The sequence below is a fragment of the Amblyomma mixtum genome, chromosome 4, assembly GCF_055824585.1.
Source record: "Amblyomma mixtum isolate Tamu chromosome 4, ASM5582458v1, whole genome shotgun sequence".
Classification (NCBI taxonomy): Eukaryota; Metazoa; Arthropoda; class Arachnida; order Ixodida; family Ixodidae; genus Amblyomma; species Amblyomma mixtum.
The window spans coordinates 77,489,634-77,512,231 of NC_143015.1; the positions used below are offsets into that span (position 1 = coordinate 77,489,634).

The following is a 22,598-nucleotide window of genomic DNA, read 5'->3' on the forward strand; positions in this document are numbered from 1 at the left end:
TTTTAGAGTACCGAAAAAGCAGTTACCCTATGCACTGTGGTCTGTACACATTTTGGCTTTTTCGACGAGCTACGTTCTCTGGAGGGGTTGCTTTGCTTGCAAACTTCTCCAAAGTGCATGCATTTTGGCTAGACGTAGCGAAAATTTGTCGGGTCAAACCGCCGAGCGTAACTACGGATTTTAAAGTGTAAAAACTGCTATGGAGGCTACAGTAAGCTACACGTCTCTCAATAGGTAAAGAGACAGTATAGTTAAAAGCTTAGCTATCCAGCATTACTTAAACAGCCTATTAGTTGGCATGTTTTAGCTGTAGTCTAGTGCGCTACACCGCTGACTATGCTATGCCGAAAAAGCACTCTTCTAACTCGTAAAGGGTATTGCTAGAAAATTTATAAAATCTCACCTGAAACACCCGGTATGAGTCCCATTCTTTGTATAGAAGTCCATAGGCGACAGTTTCATCTCTCTTGGAGAGGTTTGAAGTTTTGACAATACCAAGCGGGACACGCCGCATGGCCGGGAGGGAAACCCGGTGGGTTGCATATTTTTGACGAAGGCTGTACCTTTTCTTGACACAGCAGTGGAACAGCCAACGTTGCCACCGCATGCTGTAACCGAAGCCGCTTCTGCACTCTGATGACGGAAGAAATCAGTTTATGTCTATCACAGCAAGATCTCTTTTTGAGACACCTTTTTCCGCCGATCACGAACAGCTCTCTTCTGCATTGAGGATTAATCCGGGAGATGGGGGGAATTGACACTACCGGCGCGCTCGACCAGTGCCTCCTAGAAAGAAAAAGCTTGTGTATAACTGCTGTGACGTCACGCATCTTGCCCCAATCGGTAGCATCACTGCATGAATTTGGAACTTAAGGCTCAATAAGTAACGGCTTGGCCGTGGCATGGTCAAAAGCGGGAAGGTGCATTGCGTAACAGGTGGAGTGCAGGAGCCTTTTCTTTCTAGGAGGCACTGGCTCGACAGTCATAAGAGGGGCTGGATGAGAAATAGTGCGGTAGAAGATAGTAGGGGGAAGTGATTGCGATTGTGCCGCGGTCACGTGCCACCGTCATCGGTAAGCGGGCTTGTAGGTGCAGGGGCTGCACGCGGCGCCTACGCCTGTTCTTTCGTCTCAAGGCATAGGCGAGTGTGGTGCTCACGACGCTGGCACGGAGCGTCGTTCTGAAGAGCGGCAACGTCGGTGTCGAGAATTTCACAGCACTCTAAAAAGGTGCTCCACGTGGCGCTCTAGAATTCATATTACGTCTCAGGGGATGGTTATGTTTATGCATCGAAAAGAATGCTGCCTCTTTGTATTCTATATGAATCTTCAGCAACGCTGCCGACCTGTTGTTGTCACACGAACCCCGAATACGCTACTTGTGTCCAAATACAACATATACGTTTTATAATTGCAATCAGAAAGTTCTAAAATGCTCTGCTTTTTTCATTACCCTTGCTTGAACAAAACTTTCGGGACAAAAAGCAGTTCGTTCGAATGCGACGAACGCAACGCAACCTGGAGCTTAAACACGCGGCTCGTGATCTTCGGCGCCTTACCCGAAAAATCAGATCTCTATTTTCAACATTTTGTCAAGTTATGTGTATACGACAAACGTCTAATACAAAAAAGCCTGTTAATTCTGAACACTTTGCCATGCCTGTGGTTCCTGTTATGGGCTGGTGAATAATAAAGACAGTTTGTCTCTAAGGATAGCTATACGAACGACTTTTTCTAAGGTGAACGACTAGTGCAAACGCACTATAGTGCAAATGAATTGGTTAGTTTGTCGCCTGCAAAATATCTCTGCCAATAACCAACCGCTAAAAAAGCAGGCTGTTACCCTACCCATTGCCAGCTTTGTGTACTTGTCCTGCAAAAGTGAGGTGCGATTCAAGATGCCGTCACCATCTATACTACTGATCAAAGATCACACTATCTGCCTACTCATGCGCTACGAATAGTATTTGCACTAGACACTGCGCGATTTCTAGAACGTGGCATCTGCTATCATGTTTTCCACGTAGGCCTGGAAATGAGTGCTCTATAATGAGGTTGCGATATAGATATTGCTTTTTCTGCGTAAAGGTTGAGGACAAAATGTTGGGGAGTTTCCAAACTGTGGCTGGAATTTTCGTGCGAACCTCTCAGAAATCTATGCATTGATTTTCACTGTAGCTCCACAAAGAGATCTACATGAAGGAATTGCATCAGGGGGAATCTAAGCGCAGAAGTTTCACATAGGAGATGGACACGTCAACTTTCGACTACCGTTGAAGCATTTTTTCACGTGGGGAATTTATTTAACGGCTCAAAGACTGAATGCGCCGTTGTTCCATGGTAGTGGAATTTGGGGCCATTCAATCTTGAGCATGTATAACAGTATATAACAAAGTGCGTAACAGCTCTATCTTACCGGTTTTCACCTATGAAGACTAACAAAAATGATCCAACTTAAATTCAGGACAACGCAGGAAGCTGCGGAAAGAAAATTATAGGTGTAACGTTAAGAGCTGTGAAGAGGGCAGAGAGGGGTCAGGGTTCAAACACGGAATCATGACATTCTAGTAGAAACGAAAATAAAAAAATGGCTTGGGCAGGGCATGTAATGCGAAGACAAGATAACCGTTGGTCCTTAAGGGTAACAGAGTGGATTCTAAGAGAAGGCAAACGTAGCAGGGGGCGGCAGAAAGTTAGGTGGGCGGATGAGATTAAGAAGTTTCCGGGAATAGGGTGGCTGCAGCTGGCACTGGAAAGGGTTAGTTGGAGAGATATGGGAGATGCCTTTCTTTTGCAGTGGGCGTAGTCAGGCTGATGGTGATGGTGATGATGATGATTATGACGACTACTGCGCAGTAACGTCCTGAGGAAAGGCTTCGGAAGTGTAAACACTTATCCTGCGTCCCTTAATGCTCAGCGTACCGTTTCGGTTATAGGTGAAGCTGTCAGAGCTCTCGCAAGAGAAGAGCAATTCGATTCGCTTTGAAAGCTGCCAAAACGTCGGCTAGTTTCGTTTCTTACGCTCCTTTTCTTCACTTAATGTGCGCTAACTAACACACAGTGAGGCCCTGCTCTGTTGTAGCCTTTTACGCCTGTTTTTTTTTCTACCCAAGGGCGGACTCCGCAGTGTCGTCTGGGCGGACTGTATCCAAGCTCTGGTGATGCTGTCGATTCCCGCAATCATCATCGGCAAAGTTATCCAGGACTCGAGTGGTGTCAGCCCACCACTTAGGCCTTTGAGTGATATCAACGTCACGGCGTATATTCTAAGGTAAGGCCGCTCGCTGGTGTCGCACTTGATATTTATTCGACACGATGCAAATTGCTTACATTTGTATACATTAGCAGCCATGTATGTCGTGTCATCGAACGCTGTCTACTGGGCTGCACTCCCATCGACGAGGTTGGCGGTTAAATGCCTGTGCAGAGAGCAACAAAAGTCCTGCCTTCGTGGTGGCGTAAAGAAATAATTCTTTCCTGACCAAGAAATACCATAATTGCCACGGCTTGGCGGTCCTACTTTAGCAACTCAGTGCGCGGCTAACTGCGCAGAATCACCTAATCGGTTGTTACGGTCGGGGCTGGTAAGTGATTGTTTTCGCCACAGTCATCACCCATTAATGCACTTTATTTCGCAAGAAAGATGTTCTGGTGGCAGATAACAGATTTCGGTACCTCTAGTACTGAAACGTGTAAGAATGGCCAGCCACGTAAGCCAACTTAGTGACTTGCTTTTCGGGCCCCCGACCGTATTTGGCGGAAACCATCAATAATTAACGCGGGGATTTTAGTAGCACCAGTGCCGTTCAATACTTTTATTCTTCATGAAGCCTCGCCGTAACGCAAGGGGGCGAGCTTTGTGCGCTGCATGTAACGACCGCGCCGCTGTGCTAAGTTCCGTCTAAGGGCACCGAGCAGACAGCAGGGGATGTGCCGCCTATGTCATTGAAGAAAACGTGAAGAAGTGGCGCTTAGTTTCTGCAGCTCATTATGCGTGATGCGATTGGTAGATTGTTTGTGATTAACGCAGAGCATGCCGAATGCGTGATTCGTACACCTCGCTGCCGTTCCGCCCAGAGAGGACGCAAAAAAAAGTGGACTCTTGGCTTACACTCTAAGCACAAATACATCTATAGGGGAGTAAAGAGACAACAAGTTGTCGTCTAGCACACTTCCTCTTATAAAAGGGAGTAAAGGAAATGTGCAATAGGACGCTTTACTTCTTTTTTACTCCTTGTATATACTCCTTGTATATAGTGAGTGTATACTGACACCGAACAGGGCGCAAAGTGGAAGCGGACCATACCGCTGCCTTAAATGGAAGGTTTCATCCGTCCCACGTATGCGTCCAGCTTTCGCGGTTTCCGGAGCAGCAGTATTTTTCGGCTTGATCCGCTACGTCTTTCAGACACCACCGTTTCTTGGCAACCGATTCGCTAGGATGGTGAGCAAACAGAAACTGCTAGTCGAAACACCGCAAGCGGTAATAATAAGTAGAAAGTACTCAGTAGACAGTCAAGGCCTGCGAAAAAGCCGCCCTGCCTGCGGATGAAGTATCCACCTGCCAATTGCCACCAGTTGGAAGGCGGCAGGCTGGCTAGGCGACGGGTTGCCGGTGGCAAAAAGGAAACAGGGTAATTCCCTTGCCTTTTTGGTGCACTTGCACTAGGTGCATCCTTAGGGAAAAATTCGTTATTGCCCTGGTGAAGAATGACATTGGCAATCTTATCCATACTGCCGATGTCATGAGCAATATGGATAAGATAGTTAAAGTAGCCGTAGAGGTCTACACAAAACTGTATAGTAGCCAATATAATCAGAAAGTTAATGAGAGAAGTAGCAGGACATCACGCCAGTAACGAAGGAGGAAGTAAAGAAAGTCTTAGGAGCAATACAAAGGAGGAAAACAGCTGGTGAGGATCAGGTAACCGCAGATCCCTTGAAGGACGGAGGGGAGATGGTGCTAAAAAAACTAGCCACACTGTATACTCAATGCTTTATGACCTCGAGCGTACCAGAAGCTTGGAAGAACGCTATCATTATCTCATATCATCTGAAAGCAGACATCAAGGACTGGAAAAATTACAAACCGCTCATCTTGCAGTTTGTTGCTCACAACGTATTTACTAATGTAATCGCAAATAGAAACAGGACAACCTTAGACTTCAATCAGCCAAATGATCAGGCACGCCTGCGTAAAAGATAATCGACATTAGATCATATTCACAATATTATTCAGTTTATAGATAAATGGCCAGACTATAACCAGAACCTATATTTAGCGTTCATTGATTACGAGATAGTGTTTCGATGGAGGCGAAACCCAAAAGGCGCCAGTGTGCTGCGCGATGTCAGTGCACGTTAAAGATCCCTAGATGGTCGAAATTATTCCTGAGCCCTTCACTACGCACCTCTTCCTTTCTTCTCTCAGTCCCTCCTTTATTCCTTCTATTACGGCACTGTTCAGGTGTCCGCAGATATATGGGAGACAGATACTGAGCCATTTCCTTTCGAAAAAAAAAAACAATTTTCAATTTTCAGTGAAAACCTCAGCAGTCACGCAGGCATTGCGGAATCAGGGTGTAGAAGAATCTTACGTGAAAATACTGGAAGCTATCTTAACGACTGCATAGCTTCCATGCCACTTCATAAAGTCAGTAATAAAATTCCAATAAGAAAGGGTGTCAGGCAGGGAGACACGATCCCGCCAGAGCTATACGCAGCCTGTTTACAGGCGGTGTTATGGTGCCCGGAATGGGGACAGTTGGGCATAAGAGTGAATGGAGAATACCTAAGTTATTTGCGATTCACTGATGACATTGCCTTGCTAAGTCATTTAGGAGATGCCCTGCAAAGCATGATCAATGAGTTAGACAGGAAGAGCGGGACAGTGGGTCTAAAAACTAACATGCAGAATATCAAAGTAATTTTCAACAGTCTCGCAAAGGAACAGCAGATCATATTTGGTGGCGAGGTGCTGGAAGTGGTAAGGGAATACGTCTACTTAGGGCCGGTAGAGGGCGCTGATCCGGATCATGAGAGGGAAATCACTAGAAGGATAACGATGGGGTGGAGAGCATATGGCAGGTTCTCTCATTATGAATGGCAGTTTACCAAAATCCTTCAAGAGAAAAGTTTACAACAGGTGTACCTTACCACTACTGACCTATCGGGCAGAAACATCGAGGCTAACGAAACAGGTTCAGCTTAAGTTAAGGACAACGCATCGAACAATGGAAAGGATAATGATAGGTGTAATGTTAAAAGAACGGAAGCTGGCGGAGTGGGGGAGGGATAAAACGCGGGTTAATGACATCCCAGTCGATATCGAGCAGAAGAGGTGGGCTTGGGCAGGGTATGTAATGTGAAGGCAGGATAACCGCTGGTCCTTAAGGGTAACGGAGTGCATTCCGAGAGAAGACAAGTGTAACAGGGGTCGGCAGAAAGTTAGGAGGGTGGATCAAATTAAGAAGTTTGCGGGAATGCGGTGGCCACAGCTGGCAAAGGACAGGGTTAATTGGAGAGATATGAGAGTGGACTTTGCCCTGCAGTGGGCGTAGTCAGAAAGAAGAAAAACTGGTGTCGCGGCAGCTGCTGCCACGTGGAAAGGAGGGAACACGTGCATGACAGCTGCAGCCAAGTAGAGCGGAGAGAGAGAGAAAAACTTTATTATGGCAAGTGTGTTGACCCCCCTTGGGTCCCTGGACCACCGCACGGTCCCACTCTACGTCGGAACGTTCATGTGGTGTTTTTTCATGACGTCTGCACCGCGAAGCACCGCAGCAAGCTGCGATAGCGGGTCCAGAGACGAGAACACGACCTCCCAGTCCTCCCAACTTGATAACGCGGGCTATCCCTGCGGGGGAGGATCAGCAGGGCAGCCGAAAAGATGTGGGAGAGAGTGGCGTGAGGGTTGCCGCACAGGGAGCATGCAGAAGAGGTGCCACAGCAGTGAGATAGCAGCTGAGGGGATGAGAGGGATTCGGTCTGGAGGTGTCTCCAGAGGATCTGTTGGGAGTGGTTAAGGGAGGGGTGTGGAGGAGGGTAAGTCCGATGGTCCAAGCGGGGCATTTGCGTGAGCTCTGCAAAGGTGTGCGCCCGTCCTCTCGAGAAGCCTGGACCGAGGCCGTCCTCATCCCGGCAAATCAAACCTCGGGCCAATTTATTGGTAGCCTCGTTTCCTGGATTCCCAGAGTGAGCCGGCACCGACTGGAGTTCTACCCTGCGTTGTAAGTTTTTTTTTTTCGGGGGGGGGGGGGGGGGGGGGGGGGGTGTTCAACAACTCCCAAGCAGGGGCGTGAATCCTGCCTCTCGCGAAGTTGAACAGAGCCGTTTTGGAGTCGCTAAAGCTGTAGTTTGCATTAGAATGTACAAGGGCTAGGGCGATAGCTGTTTCCTCTTCCTCCTCAGGCGTACAGCCCGAGGGAAGGCGGTGTGTGAGGGGCTGTGCTAGGGCTGGATTGTAACCAACTGCTACAGCTTCATGCGTTGTGCAAGTGGCGTCTACCCAAATGGCGTCCCGGGCGCGTGTTCGCCAAATGCAGCCGGTACAGCCAGCGATGACAGCGCCGCCCACCGGCAGGTAGCAGCCACCATTAAGGCTGGTTATAAATATTCATTCAGAACGACGGCTTGACATCGCCGCTATGGCGCAGTGAATTAGAGGCACGTGTTGCGTATGGAAGGTCGGCCGTTCGACTCCGCTCGCTGTACTGTAACTTTATTGTTTTTTTTTATTTCATTTTTTAATTTCATTCCCTTTTAGGTCGCAAATCGTGATGCTTAGTGGCATATAACGCAGTTTAAGATTTTCAAAACATTTTCTGCATACTTTTACACAGATTAATCACAGCGCTGGAATATAAGTTTGAATTTAAACTAAATATTACATGGTTAGTAACAATACGTTGGTATAGACTTTTAAGCATTATTTAGGGAATAATTATCCCTTTTAGGTAAGCCGTTATGACAATCTTCAGTTACCGTGATCAATTCACCGCGGTTTCAAGCCTTGTGGCTGTACAGGCTGCAGTTGCCGAATACGCGTCCCGGGCTTGTCCGTAATACTTGTGAAGGGCCTTAGCGCGAGCAGCGCGGCGAGGGATGTGGTACTAGGGATGAACGTTCCGAGGAAGGGGTTTAACAACGAGTAGGGTATGAATGTGTTGAGGAATGGCTAAAAGGGATGACTGATTAGCAGGAATGTTGATGCGAAGGGAAGCGAGGATGTGCCTGCAAGTTGCGCTTGCGGCGAGTCTTAGATACTGTGTCTGAAGGTGCGCGTCTACTAGTTCCTGAAAGGTGTTATGCATGCCTAGTTCAAGGAGTTTGTCTGTGCTAGTGCTGAGAGGTAGGTTTAAGGCTGCCTTGGTTGCTAGACGAGTCATGGCGTTCACTCGCTCTGTTTCCATGCGGTTCAGCTTAAGATATGGGCTGGTGTATAAAATGCGGCTAATTGTAAAAGCATGCACTACATTCATGCTGTCGGCGTCGTCTAAACCTTTGTGCACGGAGGATACGCGGCGTAGAAGTTGCAACACTGATTGCTTGGAGGCCTTCAGTGTTTTAATTGTCTGATCGTTGCGTCCGGAATCCTGCTAGTAAAGGCCAAGGATACGGAGGGTGGGGGTGACGGGGATAGGGGTTCCTTGTAAAGCGATTTGAATGGTCGAGTTTGTGGCAGATTTCGGTCTTATCAGGAGAAGTGCGGATTTAGAGGGTGAGCATTCGAGCCCAATAGATGACGCGTGAGCGGAGATGGTGTCAGCTGCTAATTGAAGAGTTTCCTCAATTTCTCCCTCAGATCCATGAGCGTTCCATGCGGTAATATCATCAGCGTACAAGGTATGCCTTAGGTGTGGGATGAGAGCGAGTTTATGAGCTGAGGGGATGACAGCAATATTAAAGAGAAGAGGGAGAGAACCGCGCTTTGGGGGGTTCCAAGCTCGCCGAGTGTATAAGGTGGTGTGCTCAGCTCAGCTATGTGCAGGGAGGCAGTGTGGCCGGAGAGAAAGGCGCGAACGTAGTTGTAGGTATTTGAGCCTACCTGTAGTGCCTGCAGTTCTCGCAAAATGGCATCGTGTCGAATCCTGTCAAATGCCTTTGTGTGGTCAACTGCCAGAATAGCTTTGGTGAGGTGGGGGATCATGTCATCAAGCACGTCATGTGTAATTTGTAGTAGGGCATCCTGTGCAGATAGGTGCGCACGAAAGCCCACCATGCTGTGCGGGAAACGGTGGTTGTCTTCCATGTACGTCGTTGGTCGGGCAAGAATTATGTGTTCGAAGGCGTTCCCTAGGCAAGATGTCAGAGATATTGGTCGGATATTCTCTATGTTGATGGGTTTGTGGGGCCTCGGAATAAATATGATTTTTCCATGCTTGCAGGTGGCAGGGAGGGTACCTGATTTCCAGCCCTCGTTAATATGGGTGACTATAGATTGGATATGGAGGCATCGTCAAGGTTTCGGATGGCAGCATTGGTAATTTAATCTTCACCGCAGTATTGCGCAATTTCAAAAGAGCTGTCCGAAATTCCGCCTCTGTAATAGGGGCGTCAGGCTGGGGTTGAGGTGGACCCGTGTACTCGGGGTGCTTGCAAGGGTCACCTGGGGTGGTATATGTTGATTTCACCTGCGCGAGGAAAGCGTTCCTATCCTGCCTGTGGTTATGAGTAAGGCGGCGAACGCTAAGGCGTGTCTGGATTTTAGATTGCGTGTGGTCTAGCATGTGGCGTAAGGGGTGCCAGGCACGAGTTGGGGAGAGACTGCCGCGGAGGCTGCCACAAATCTGCTTCCAGTTACCTTTGCAAATAGTGGCACTGTGGCGTTTATTTGGGTCTGAAGCTGTGCGAGGTTGTGTTTTAGTTTCCTATTCTGTTTCTGAGTTTTCCACCTGTATGTTATGCTTTCTTGAGCTTGAAGGAGGTGCGCAAGCCTACTGTCAATTACGGGGGTGTCTGGGGTAGTGTCTAGCGTTTGGGTATGTTGGCGAATGTCCTCCTGTAACTGGGTAGGCCAGGTGTCTAGGTCGAAGGATACCGGTGTTGACTGTACATGTTCCTGGCGAAATTTTTGTAGCTGGTCCCAATCAGTTCGTCTAAAGGTAAATTTGCGCTGAGGGCGGCGATAGTTTAGTGTTATGCGAATTAGTTGGTGGTCGCTGCCTAGTGTGGTTTCCGTTCTTTCCCACTGCAGGTGGGCCACATTTCTTCCAAGCGTGAGATCTGGGCTGGTATCGGTAGTAACACTGTTACCAACCCGCGTAGGCAGGCTAAAATCATTAAAGATGGTCAAGTAGAGCACCATCATTTCATTTCAGAGAACTGTGCCTCTGTGGTTGGTGCGCCGATAGCCCCAGTCCACGTGGCCGCACTTGAAGTCACTGGCAATGAGTAGGGGATTTAATCCAGCCAATTCCGTCGTGGATCTGTGGAGTGGAGGGAGTAGATTAACTGGCTGTCGTGGTAGAATATAGCAGTTAAGAACGAACCAGGGAGATGGTGCAGGGGTTGGAGGTAAAATTTCGATGAAGGTGTGAGCGATAGGAGTGGTAATTGCGTGTTCCATGTAATGCAAAGAGTTACAGACGTATGTGCCCACCCGAGGAACATCAGTAGAGTCCGAGGAGATAAGAGCGAATCGGGGAAGTTGTTTGCAAACGTTTGCGTCCTGAATTGCGTTGATGTCTGGTGGGGATGAGGAAGTAGCGATAATTTGCAGCAGAGGATCGCGCTTACGCTGAAAGCCCCTGCAGTTCCATTGACGAATCTGTAAAAATTCATGTTCCATTGGAAGACCCATGCTGTAGGGTGGAGGGGCGATGGCGGGGTGTGGGGGGTGGCACTGTGGTAGGAGAGGCCAGTGAGAGTCTAGTGTGAGGACTACCATATTATAACTTCTCCGACGCCCCTTCGAGTGCACGTGTGCGCGCCAGCCCCGCGCGCACCTTGGACTTGCTCTCTCTCGCTACGCGTCGACGGCATGCCGCGCCCCGCGCGCACCTCGGACTTGCTTTCTCTCTCTACGCGTCGACGGCATGCCGCGCGCCAGCGCCTCACATTTAGTTCTGTCGAGAGTAGTACGCGCATATCGCGCATATCCCGAGGGAGGCCGCTGGCTTGCTAGCGCAGTTAGGCAGTCGGTTGAGTGCCACCGGGCTCGCCGGACGCCTATGGCCGTTCTCAAATAAACAGTTATACTTTTGCACCTGTGTCTTAGTCTGCCCGGACACCCCTCCGCCTCACACTAGGAATAAGGTGCGGTAAACGCTCCTCTACCTTGGTCACGGTGCTAGTGATGACAGTATCCATTAAACGGGTAATGGTAGTTTCAATCAAAATTTGGTACAGTGCAGTGACCTGTGCAGTAATGCGCCCTGCGAGCCTGGCTTCTATGTTTTCGGCGAAGTCCTGAAAGTTACCTTCCAAGTCTATGGGTTGTGGTGGCGTCTCATCAGTCCTTCTCTTTTTCGAAGGAGGTTGGACAGGTGGCGAGGTGGGTGGAGAGGATAGGGGTGGAGGAGTTGGGGGTACAGCGGTGGTGCAGGTAGTGATGGCTGCCTTGAGCTGCCTACCTCTTCCCGCAGAGCAGTCACTTACTGGACCTGGGAGTTCGGGGTATGAGTCCTGGCGGCCTTGGAGGCCCACGTAGAGGTAGTGGGAAGGGTCGTTTGCAGCGGGGGAAAGTCCTTCTTGCTAAAGGGCTTAGTCTCCTGACGCGGTGGGCTGCGTTGTTCCGGAGTTTGATGTCTTGCCTTGCACGAGCTGGTACCCGTGAGGTGCTTGCCACCACAGAGAATGCAGATCGGGATGCAGGAAGAAACAGCTTGCGGGTCATGCTTGTCCCCGCACCCCGTGCAGAGACCAGTTTTGGGTGGGGGCAGACGTCATATCTGTGGCCCGGTCGACGACAGTTTGTGCAGGCATCTGGACTGCCCTTGTACACCGTGCATCTATACACCACACATGTAACGTATGGTATGTGGGACTGGTCCGTGCGCAAAAGTGATTAATATTGGGAGGGTCCTCCCCATTCTGCGTGCTGCGATAACATCAGCGTCCGGGTTGCGGGTCTGGAGGTCCCGTAGCATCTGCTCCGGGGTTTCCTCCCAGTAGGCCTGTGAGATGACTCCAAGTACAGCGGCGGGCGGCGGTGCGATGTAGGCGGCGACAGGGTAACTGGTTCCTTGGAGTACAACTTCCTTGAGTTGGACGAGGTGCAGGGCGGTTGTCTCCTGGGGGGTAGCGAAGGTGAATGTGTTGTTCGTAGGATGGATCCGGAGGTGAAAGTCCCCTAGGTCCCGGCCATCGGCGGTGACTTGCAGGGCTGGCATAAGGGGCAGCGCCATGGCTCCAATCAAAGCGAGCCCGCCTCTCGGCCGAAAAACTGCCCGTATAGTGCCGGACGGGAGTGAAGAAAGGTGTTTACATCGCTGCAAGACTGCGTGCGACCAGCGCAGCTGTTGCTGTTGAGCACAATACGTCGGCTTAAAGAGTGCAAGGGCAGCCTCGGCCTGAGCACCGACAGCGGACACGGCTGTTTGGGGTGGTACAACCAGGTTTTTCGGGCTTGGTTCCCGAACCCGGTATGCGCGGAGTACTGTGGTCCACTCACAGGGTCTGGACGTTTCAAGGTCGAGGTTGTCGCCCTGCGCTTGCACTTCCACGGCTGTTGTGGTAGGTGCGCTGCCGGTGATAGGCCTAGCCTCCAACGAGGCGAGGCCCAGCGCGGCGGCTGGCGAGGAGCGAACTTCACGACGTCGGTGCGGACAGAAAAGAGGACTAGATCGAATAATGGCTGTAGCGGACGGAAAGTGCTCACCTTTAGGAAACGTTGCTCATGAGAGGTCAGCCTCTTGGGCGTTTGGTGCGCATGAAAAGAAGCCGAGAAGCGGTGACAGTACCGAAAGTTGTTGTTGTTGCTATTGTTAGCCTTTGAAAAGATCGCACATACTCACGCGGGGAGATCGGCCAAGAATCGGGAGGTAAGTGCGCCGGAGCGGAACCTCCTTTTCTTCTTCTCCTAGAACGGAGGGTAGTGCACCTGCTGCAGCCTAGTGGAAAGGCAGAAACCGCATCGCGCACGCTACCGCTCACACTGTCTGTGAAACTGCCTTACGTAACGAAGGCGAAGTGTCGATATATGGTGTGCAAGCGCGCCTACAGCACATTTCGTTTAATGAATGGGGTTAAGGCTATATTTGATCGTGGAACTTGCAACGCGCTCCATTTAACCCTTTTCTTTATAACCACTCTTCGCTTGCAAACGCAGAACTGACTTCGACGCCACAAATGACGAGAACGTCTGGAGTGGCCTGGTAGGAGGGCTCTCTTATATCGTGGCGCGGACCGGATTCGACCAGATGGCAGTGCAAAGGTTCATTGCTGCAAGGACGCTGCGACAAGCGAAAAGGCATGTCCTTTACGCTTGTGTTCGTAAGTTAGTAATCTGAAGAAACTGAGAATCGTCATTTGTGCGCTTTATTACAGGATGGCGGTCACAGGCGGTTTCATCGTTGTGTCCTTTTTCGTGTTTGGACAAGTTGCAGCTCTATTCCTCATATACTGGTACAGGGACTGCGACCTTGTCCTGTCGGGTGCCATCGAAAGCTACGACCAGGTGATTCTGGACCGTTACTTCTCTCGTAGCCTGGATCATACGTAAGCCTAAAAGAAGCTGACTACAGTGTTGCCATAATTTATTTTTTCATATATTTTTATTATTTATAGGATACTGCAAGTGAAGTGCCAGAGGAGGATCTTTGTTGCTTCATAATTTCTGAGATATGGCCGGAGTGTATAATTGCCGAAAAAATAATTTTGATAGAGGTCACCGTATTACGTCAAATACTTGTGTACATCTTCAACACTGCACTGAAAGTAGTTAACGTGTGGATTCCCGTAGCCAATTAACTGCTCAACCCGTGCGAGGACATACTATACGAGGCGTTCCCAATAAATGCATGACGTGTCAGTTATGTCGGACTTGTAACTGAGGCACATGGGTTGCTTTGACACTGACATGTACATTCTGCGAAACGTCGACAGCCTGCCAGGTTTGCTTATACAGTGGGCTTTTGTTTTACATCTCCAAAGATCTCACGCCCGCACTCAAGCGCAGCTTAGCACTTAATCGGGCAGAAGAGACTGCAGAACTACATGAAAGAGAAAGAATTTCTTCTATCTGGACATTTTTTTTACTAATATACAGAATAATTAAATTAATTATTTAAGTCAACGAACAAATACTGTACATATATGTATAGACTTAGGAGAACTCCTTCGCTTTTAAAAATTGTGTTATCTAACCACCATGTATTTTACTGAGGAGATGCTGTATTTGTGCTGGTGTGAGCAGCTGATAGTTTCTTCAAAGTCAATGTCGAGAGAACGAAACCCGAGCGATAGACCAGCTTTGTACCCGATGTCGCCGTTCATCCCAGTGATGCGAAACTGGCACATTAAACTTGTAGTCAAAGGTGGAAAATCTATTTATTGTGCAACGAGGAGCGACCAAGACAGAACACGTGGAAAAGGTTTTCTCTTGCACACGTCCTGATGCGTTCTCGGTTTCTTTCCGCCCCACCCAGGCATATCGGATATGTTCCATGCTGTTGCTTCATAGGGGTAGTTATTACGTAACTAAATGTGTTCCCACAACTGGTACTGAACTGCAGTAGAACTTTAGGGCTTTGAAAAAGCTAGAAATCGTTGATTGATTATGGTAGTACAAGTTTTGTTTGTGCAACGTCTGCAATTACGAAACAGGCTTGCAAAGTAGCTGCGATAAATAAAAATTACTTAATTTGGCTGGATTTCTGGATACCACGTATCATTAATCTTCTAGACTCAAGGAAAACTTCTTGTTGAATCATGCTTTCATCATTATGTGCGAGTGGTCCTATTTTTACCCTTCAGGTTCTGGAAGAAACATCTGTCATCAAGTCGTATGCAGAGTAGGGTGATGAAACATGAGCCAACGACTTGTTCAGAATTTATGTTCTTGAGCTTCCATAATGCGTTGTTAAGGCAACGCTACACAGATAAGCAATGAAGCGTGAAAGCTGCACTGTGCAATTTCCACGAAGCACATGGTATCTGAGTCTCGCAACCAATACCGAAAAGGCACTTTCCATGGCGTGCATGTGTTTGCCCTGGTGACAGTGCGGTTCAGATTTAAGCGTCGGTCCAGACGAATCGCAATGCCGAAACAGGGTATCAAAAACAACGACTGAAGTGAATTTCGGTCAGTACGTTACACGGAGGGCTAAATTCTTTAAATGTAAATTGAAGCAGCGGAGAAACCTCCTTAGACTCAAATATTGTTCGCATCAGCTGAGCTACCACGAGTAAAGAAAGGGAGCAGATATGCATTTTCCGTTGCGCTCACGTTGACTGTCACTTTACCTTGGCCAGTGTCCAATAGTGTTTAGCTAAGCCTACTCATATAGTTTTGTTGCTGAAGCTACCGCTCTAAATATTCACGTCTGCGTTTTGATATCAGCGTCACTATAATTACAGCGTTAGTCGGCTCTAATAAGCTGTCAACTCTAACGGCATAACTGAAAGCGCTTTCATTCCTAAAAGTATTCCAATAGCAGAGCCTTATGAGTCATGAGCTTTTATTGGAGGCTGTGAACTCTTAGTTCTGAAAATATATCGATGCTGTACAACAAAATCAGAGCTTTCAGTACGCCCTTATTGCGGTAACCAACTGTAGCGTCGTTTAGCAGAACCATGTTGTAAAGAGAGAGCAATTGAATCAGCGATTGCGAAACCAGCTGTCTTGTGTAGTTCGCAGAAACACGGACAGATTGCCTTGCGCCCTGGTAGCAGGCTTTGGCTAAAACTTCGCGAAAAATAGAAGTGATTAGAAATGTCCGATATCACCTCTTAGATTCATGTGTTCTGGTATAGAGCGAGCATCAACATTGTACAAGAGCTTTTCATTCCAGATTGTTCCGTACTTCGTGAAGGACAGACTTGCCGAAGTTACGATGCTACGAGGGCTGTTCTTAGCAGGCCTCCTTGGTGCGTCTACAAGGTGAGATGAAAGAGTCCTCGGCCCTCTCGCTCGACACTCGTCCTCATTCGCGATATGCGACGCTCGGGACTCTGCGCCGGTGCCAGCTACAAGCATGAGGAAGATTTCAAACGTGTTGAATATTTCTCTCCTGCGTCTGCACCTGTGTTTGACCTTAAAGAGTAGCGACTTCGCTACTCTTTTTACACACATACATACATACATACATACATACATACATACATACATACATACATACATACATACATACATACATACATACATACATACATACATACATACATACATACATACATACATACATACATACATACATACATACATACATACATACATACATACATACATACATACATACATACATACATACATACATACATACATACATACATACATACATACATACATACATACATACATACAATATATTTGGTTCATGGGATTTACTCGGATAATTTCGCCCCCTGAGGTTCTTTCTAATGCATTCATATCGCACAGTACACATCGTGTACACATGTATACAGTACATGGTGGCATTCGCCTCCATCGAAATGACACCGCCGTGGCCGGGATTGAACACGTGTATTTCCGGTCAGCAGCCGAGCACCATAGCTACTAAGCCACCACAGTAGCATACATACATGTGTTCCTATGTGCAGATGGATTGAAGGGCATGACGCAGCAACGGTGTTGGTGGAGAGCCAAACGATTTTAGCATGAATCACGTTTTCCGGTGCGCTTTATGAAATAATGAGGCCCACAGTTTAAATACACGTTGATGTTCGTGTGTTGTCATCATCAAATTTTCGATGAGAAGTTCTATTCAGAAACCCGAAATCCATTCATTAAAGTGTGTCGCCAGTGTACGTCCTTAGTTGTGCAACAAAAGACAGAAACTGGGAGCCCGTGTGGCTACCGGGCGATTTATGGTGGCTATATCGACGTGTCCGAAAGCTGCGACTAAGATTCCCTCGTCAGCAGTGCCATCATGTTTACCACACAAACATTTGACGTGTGCGCGCCCACTGTTTGTAACCAGAAAATGATGGTGAGCCCGGAACTACACCGCTTAGAAATTTAACCGCTAAAAACGTTGTGCAATTTAACGTTATCGACTTGTTTTTCGTATGTTTTGCCCTAGCACAAATTACTGTTTTTCCTCTTTAAAAGCAAATGCGTCAGTATGCAAACTTCTCAAATATTTCGAGAGAAATGATTATTAACACTCGCAGCCAGAAGTGTATTGACAGCATATGAGACACCAGTCTCACATGAGAATAGTCCGAAAGCAAACAACCTTGCTAATACTCCTAATACAAGTTTTCGAAATCTTTGTTGACAAATTTACATGCAAAAATTATATTGGGTACTGTTACCACCATCTTCTGTATAGTGGGCGATAAAAGTTCACTGGATAAGGTCAATCGCAAATCTAGCTGTGCTGGTGAGGATCATGATAGCAGTGCTCATTACACACCCTCTCTTTCGCATAATGCAGCACAGTCTCTTCGATCGTCAACTCTCATGCGGCCATCTTCTATGTCGACGTAGTGTCACCGTACGTCCAGATGAGCGAACGGACAACCGTCACCATGACGCGCCTCTTAGGTGAAAAAAAAATCCTCATTATCATGTTATTTCTTCCTTTAGTTGCGTGGTGCAAAATAATGACGCGCAAAATATTAATAAGAGGAAAAAGCGCCCTTGTGGTCACGCTTCTGTAACAAAAAAGTCCCATCTTGCTATGCTAAAATTCAATGGATAATGGTTAATCGACGACAGAAATCGCTTTGCCAAAAGTAACACCTTTGCCGAATAAAACGGGGCTAAATGACTTGCCGTTCACTCCCAAGGTGGACACTTTACGGTTGCCTAAAGATATCAAAAAGTCGTGAAACGGGAGAAGTATTCTCCTCGACTTACGGAGGTGTAGAGCTTTATGGCTTGCTGAAGTCCTCCACTACACAAGTGAGAAGCATACCATTATGACTGTTTACTTTTTTCATTCCGAGTCTCCTGCAAGATCATAAATGTGTTGGCAGTTGTAAAAATTTGCAGGTTACCTTTCAGAATCACCTTTCTTGAGATGATTGATAGAACAAGCTGGTGAATAACAGCGACATGAGTCGTATACCCAAAGAGGACAATTTAGAAACTGTGGGTGCTGAGTGAAGCGTGATCTGGAACTTCAATAAATAGCATAGCCTTACATTCAAATGTGTGTACTTTACATGATAATCAGAATGAAATAGAAGGCAGTTGTAAGTCAGGTATTACTGAAACTTTGTATAACGTTATCTGTATTTTATCTCCCGGTTTCGTTGTGCATTGAAACAATTGGGAGCTTTAAATTAGTCAGCCATGACGTAGGAAGTAACGGCAAACACGTATGCTAGTGAAGAGGATTAACACGGGCAAATTATTTTCAGCGGTAGCAAGCGGCGTCATAATGACTCTCTTTGCCATCGCGGTACCATATATGGGGTCGGCTGCTAGGGTACGTATTGACTCTTGCCATCTTCTTGAATTTCGTTTTTTAATTGAAAACGTATTACAACATCTGATGCGAATGACTAACAGAAGTCAACGTCGCCATCTCATCATCATCATCAGTCTGACTACGCCCCCTGCAGAGCAAAGGCCTCTCCCATGTTTCTCCAATTAACCCTATCCTTTGCCAGATGCGGCCACCGTATCCCCGCAAACTTCTTAATACCATCCGCCCACCTAACTTTCTGCCGCCTCCTGCTACGCTTGCCTTCTCTTGGAATCCACTCCGTTACCCTTAAGGACCACCGGTTATCTTGCCTTCGCATTACATGCCCTGCCCGACCCCATTTCTTCCTCTTGATTTCGACTAGGATGTCATTAACCCGCATTTGTTCCCTCACCCACTCCGCCCGCTTCCGATCTGTTAACGTTACACCTATCATTTTTCTTTCCATAGCTCGCTGCGTTGTCCTTAACTTAAGCTGAGCCCTCTTTGTTAGCGTGCACGTTTCTGCCCCTTACGTGAGTACCGGTAACATGTTGCCGTTGTTCTCTTTTCTCTTGAGGGATATTGGTAAACTGCCATTCATGATCTGAGAGAACCTGCCATATGCACTCCACCCCATTCTTATTCTTCTAGTTATTTCCCTCTCATGATCCGGATCAGCGGTCACTACTTGCCCTTAGTAGACATATTCTATTACTACTTCGAGCACCTCTCTACCAATTGCTAACTGCAGTTCCTTTTCTAGATTGTTGAATATTACTTTGGTTTCCTGCATGCTAATTTTTAGTCCCACCGTTCTGCTCGCCGCTATGCAAAACGCGTGAAGGTGTCAAACGTAGAAGTGAACAACAAAGCCTTTGGTGTTACAGATTCTGTCTAAAATCTATCTCAGTCTTATGGTTCCCTTTTCGCGTCAGCCGTACAACCATACACATAGAGAAAAGCTTTCTTTTTACCGCACAAGTGGTTTCGAGCACTGCGTTGAGCAGCGGCTCCACTGGTTCCTTGGGGCAGCAACTACCGTGACGCAAGGGTCGATGCCTCGGAAACTGGCGTTCTTTGCAAAAGTTGAAACATCTGCGCGGAACTCGGCGTAATGCGGCGCAAAAGCCATTTTGTAGCAGGAAGTGATTACAGATAGCATCCACCACTTTCATGCAAAAGGTCGCCAAAATTGACTTGTTGCGTCAGCACAAAAACATTTGCTCTTTAAAGAATCCCCACGATAAGAACACTTATTCGCCTGCTTTGACGGCATGCTGCTTTTACAAGATTGACAGTGAACGCTTTATGATCGAGGCAGATCTCTTTCTTAATCAGCGCTACCTTGGCATTCTTAAATTCGTATGAAGCGCTTCATTGATATACTTTTGGGCATGCAGGTATGCCTTGAAGAAACACTTTCAAACAACAGCGCATAAAGCACTCCCCAAAGAAAGAAAAGCATGTATTGCCATATCAATATATTAGGGAGATCGATGTTGACCAAATGTTTAGGGGAATCCCCCAAGGTGGAGTAGAATTGTAATAAGGGATAAGCTTTGTAGCCGTATGGCTGCGCTCGGGTGGACGTCAATGAGTAATTGCTCCCTTATTATTAGGGAGATCATAACTACGCTCTACAGATTTCTTACGTAAAGCACGGAGAGTTACGGGAATCCACCTCTGCACTGAAATTTTGCGGCCAGTGAGGCCCGGATGGATATATATCCGCGCTGGAGCAGTCGGGGCAGAGACTGTCGCCTATACATGCGCTATGAAGCGACGTGATTTGATTGATGTTGCGTTGTGCCCTCCCGCAGGCCCGCAGCGCCTGTGGATATTAGTTATAAAGTTGAATATTAGAATTTAGTTAATCTCTTTAGTAGTTAACTTGATTAACCTGTTTTCTGACGTCCGCCAACACTGGTATTAATACGCCGGAAGAAACTTCTCCTTAGCTCAAAACCCCAATTTTTAAAATTAGTGGCGGGCTTTCCTGAAACACCTGGTATAGACTATATATCAGCGGAGAAGAGCATCGGAAGTCGATGTGAATGTACCGGCAGGATTAAAGTGGCTTGGTGGGAATCGCTGTGCCTGGATAACTGAGTCAATTAAGTGATTGTTTCTCTACCACTACTCCACAAGGCCAGTGTTCTCTTAAAATTCAGGGGAGCACTTTGTTGACCTGAAGTGCGGTGAGGCGAAAGCCTCAAGCGCGACGTTGCTGCCTGTGTCACTGATGCGTTGTTAAGAGGTTAGGCTTCTCCTCTAAGTGTAAAACCCGACAGCGTCTTGCAACGCTGCCAGGGAGTCCTCAGAACACCATCGCACGTTCGGTTGTAAGCCATGCTCGTGGGTAAATTGGTTTTTGAGGAAAGGAAATGTATCTGTCTCGCATATCTCAGTGGTCACCTAAACCTCGCTGTAACGGGAAGAAAGGAAGATGGGAGTGAACGAAGACATCGTATTCACTAGACGCGCCTTTGTTCATTCCAAACCATCGAGCGGGCATGGCGTGATTAGCATGCTTGTATCGCACTCCGGAGACCGGGGTTCGATTCCCGAACTCGACCAATTTCCTACACGGTTTTTATTTATTCATCTGGCATGACTAGAAGGGTTAATTAGGCTAAGTGGGCAATTAAGCAATTAAATAAACTCAGTTCCACTTACTTGGAGCATCACTATACGATCCCTTTAATTGGTTGCATGGTTTCTAGCCAAAGTACGATTGGCCCCGTTTAAAATTCGCGCACTGTGACGTCAAGACCGTTTCGACCAATTGAAAAGCGTGACATTTCTGTCGACAACTCCTGCTTACAACGATGAGGCATTAAAGGCTTCCGCCTTAAAATTTGAAGCGTGATTGTGACTGAGCGCAGCTCAGTTCGGGAGCAATCATTGTACTCCATGAAAGCCATTACATTTGCTACAGCCATTACATTCACCACCGGGTGAATGAATGCCAGAAGTCAGTTCTTTGTTTTGTCGCTTCCATGCCGGTGGGTGGAATCGCTTTAGCGCAAAATGGTTGCACGAATGTTGGCCCTATGTCTTCCATCGAGAGTGGCAGAGTGGACGCTCCACATAGCAGGGGGATGAGCGGGAACCGTTCATGGGAAATTTACTGTTCTAGTTGTGTGTACCCGCCTATAGGTACCCGAAAAAGATTATGCAGTCATTAGGCTTAGCACAGCAACACCGGCTGCAAGTATCCAGCTTAGATCGCGCTGCATGCTGGTACTGCACGTAACGTAAGATAAGCTGAGCACTAAGCCAGGGAAAAGCTCGCGCTTATTAGAAAACCGGCGGGTAACCTGCAGTACTGGGGATCGAACCCCACCCACCTTTCCCGCATGCGAGGCGGATGCTCAGTTATAGTGGCGTTTAATGGCCCGCTTAATGGCATCCGTTTGGGGTCATTTTTTAATACGTCGAAAGTGAGGACTTTTTTTTTCCCCAGGGGATGTTTTCTTCCGGGGACATTTTACCCGGGGACATTTTTTTTTTGCAGAGCCTGGCTCAGATGTATACACCTTCGCTATAGCTGCGTAAACAACCGATGGTGATCCTGCAGAATGTGAATAATAACTGTATGTCTTCTCAAGCGTGTTTACTATTCCTTCGCAGCTCTTTCTGTCACTCTACTCGTCGGCCTCGGGTCCGTTCATCGGTCTGATTGTCCTTGGCGTCTCATCGCCGTGGGTCAATGCAAAGGTTTGACTTACTGAATCCTACTCTATGGTACTCAAGCACTAACTCTGCCTGAAAGGCTATATTATCAGTCTAGATTTTTTTTTACCCTTTATCGATTGGTTGGCATCACTGGGACTTCATCGGACAAGACGTTGATGCGTCTAGGTTTTCCGGGAGGGTGTAAAGCCAAGAATGCATGCGCCAGGCAGACACAGGGGGTAGGCGCTGAAAAGTAATCAGCTTTGGTTCCGTTCAGTGCCCTTTAGTCCGTAGCAACCTGCGAGGACCCGGAGACCATGTGAGCTTGAGACTGTGTTGGCCTGATCTAACTCGGTGGACGTTCGTTCGAGAACAGGCGGTTCATAGTGGTGGCCGAAAT

At 47.6% G+C, this 22,598-nt stretch overlaps 1 protein-coding gene across 1 annotated transcript in view; it reads left to right on the forward strand.

The window, feature by feature from the left end:
- The window catches only part of LOC149347128 (putative sodium-dependent multivitamin transporter), a 58,984-nt gene that overhangs the window by 17,364 nt on the left and 19,022 nt on the right, over positions 1 to 22,598 (forward strand). The window contains exons 7-13 of the mRNA XM_089541497.1: positions 3,113 to 3,270; positions 13,270 to 13,410; positions 13,488 to 13,617; positions 15,953 to 16,041; positions 17,540 to 17,649; positions 18,471 to 18,538; positions 22,154 to 22,240. Of these exons, the coding sequence (XP_089397623.1) occupies positions 3,113 to 3,270; positions 13,270 to 13,410; positions 13,488 to 13,617; positions 15,953 to 16,041; positions 17,540 to 17,649; positions 18,471 to 18,538; positions 22,154 to 22,240 (783 nt within the window). The remainder of the gene's footprint in view (positions 1 to 3,112; positions 3,271 to 13,269; positions 13,411 to 13,487; positions 13,618 to 15,952; positions 16,042 to 17,539; positions 17,650 to 18,470; positions 18,539 to 22,153; positions 22,241 to 22,598) is intronic.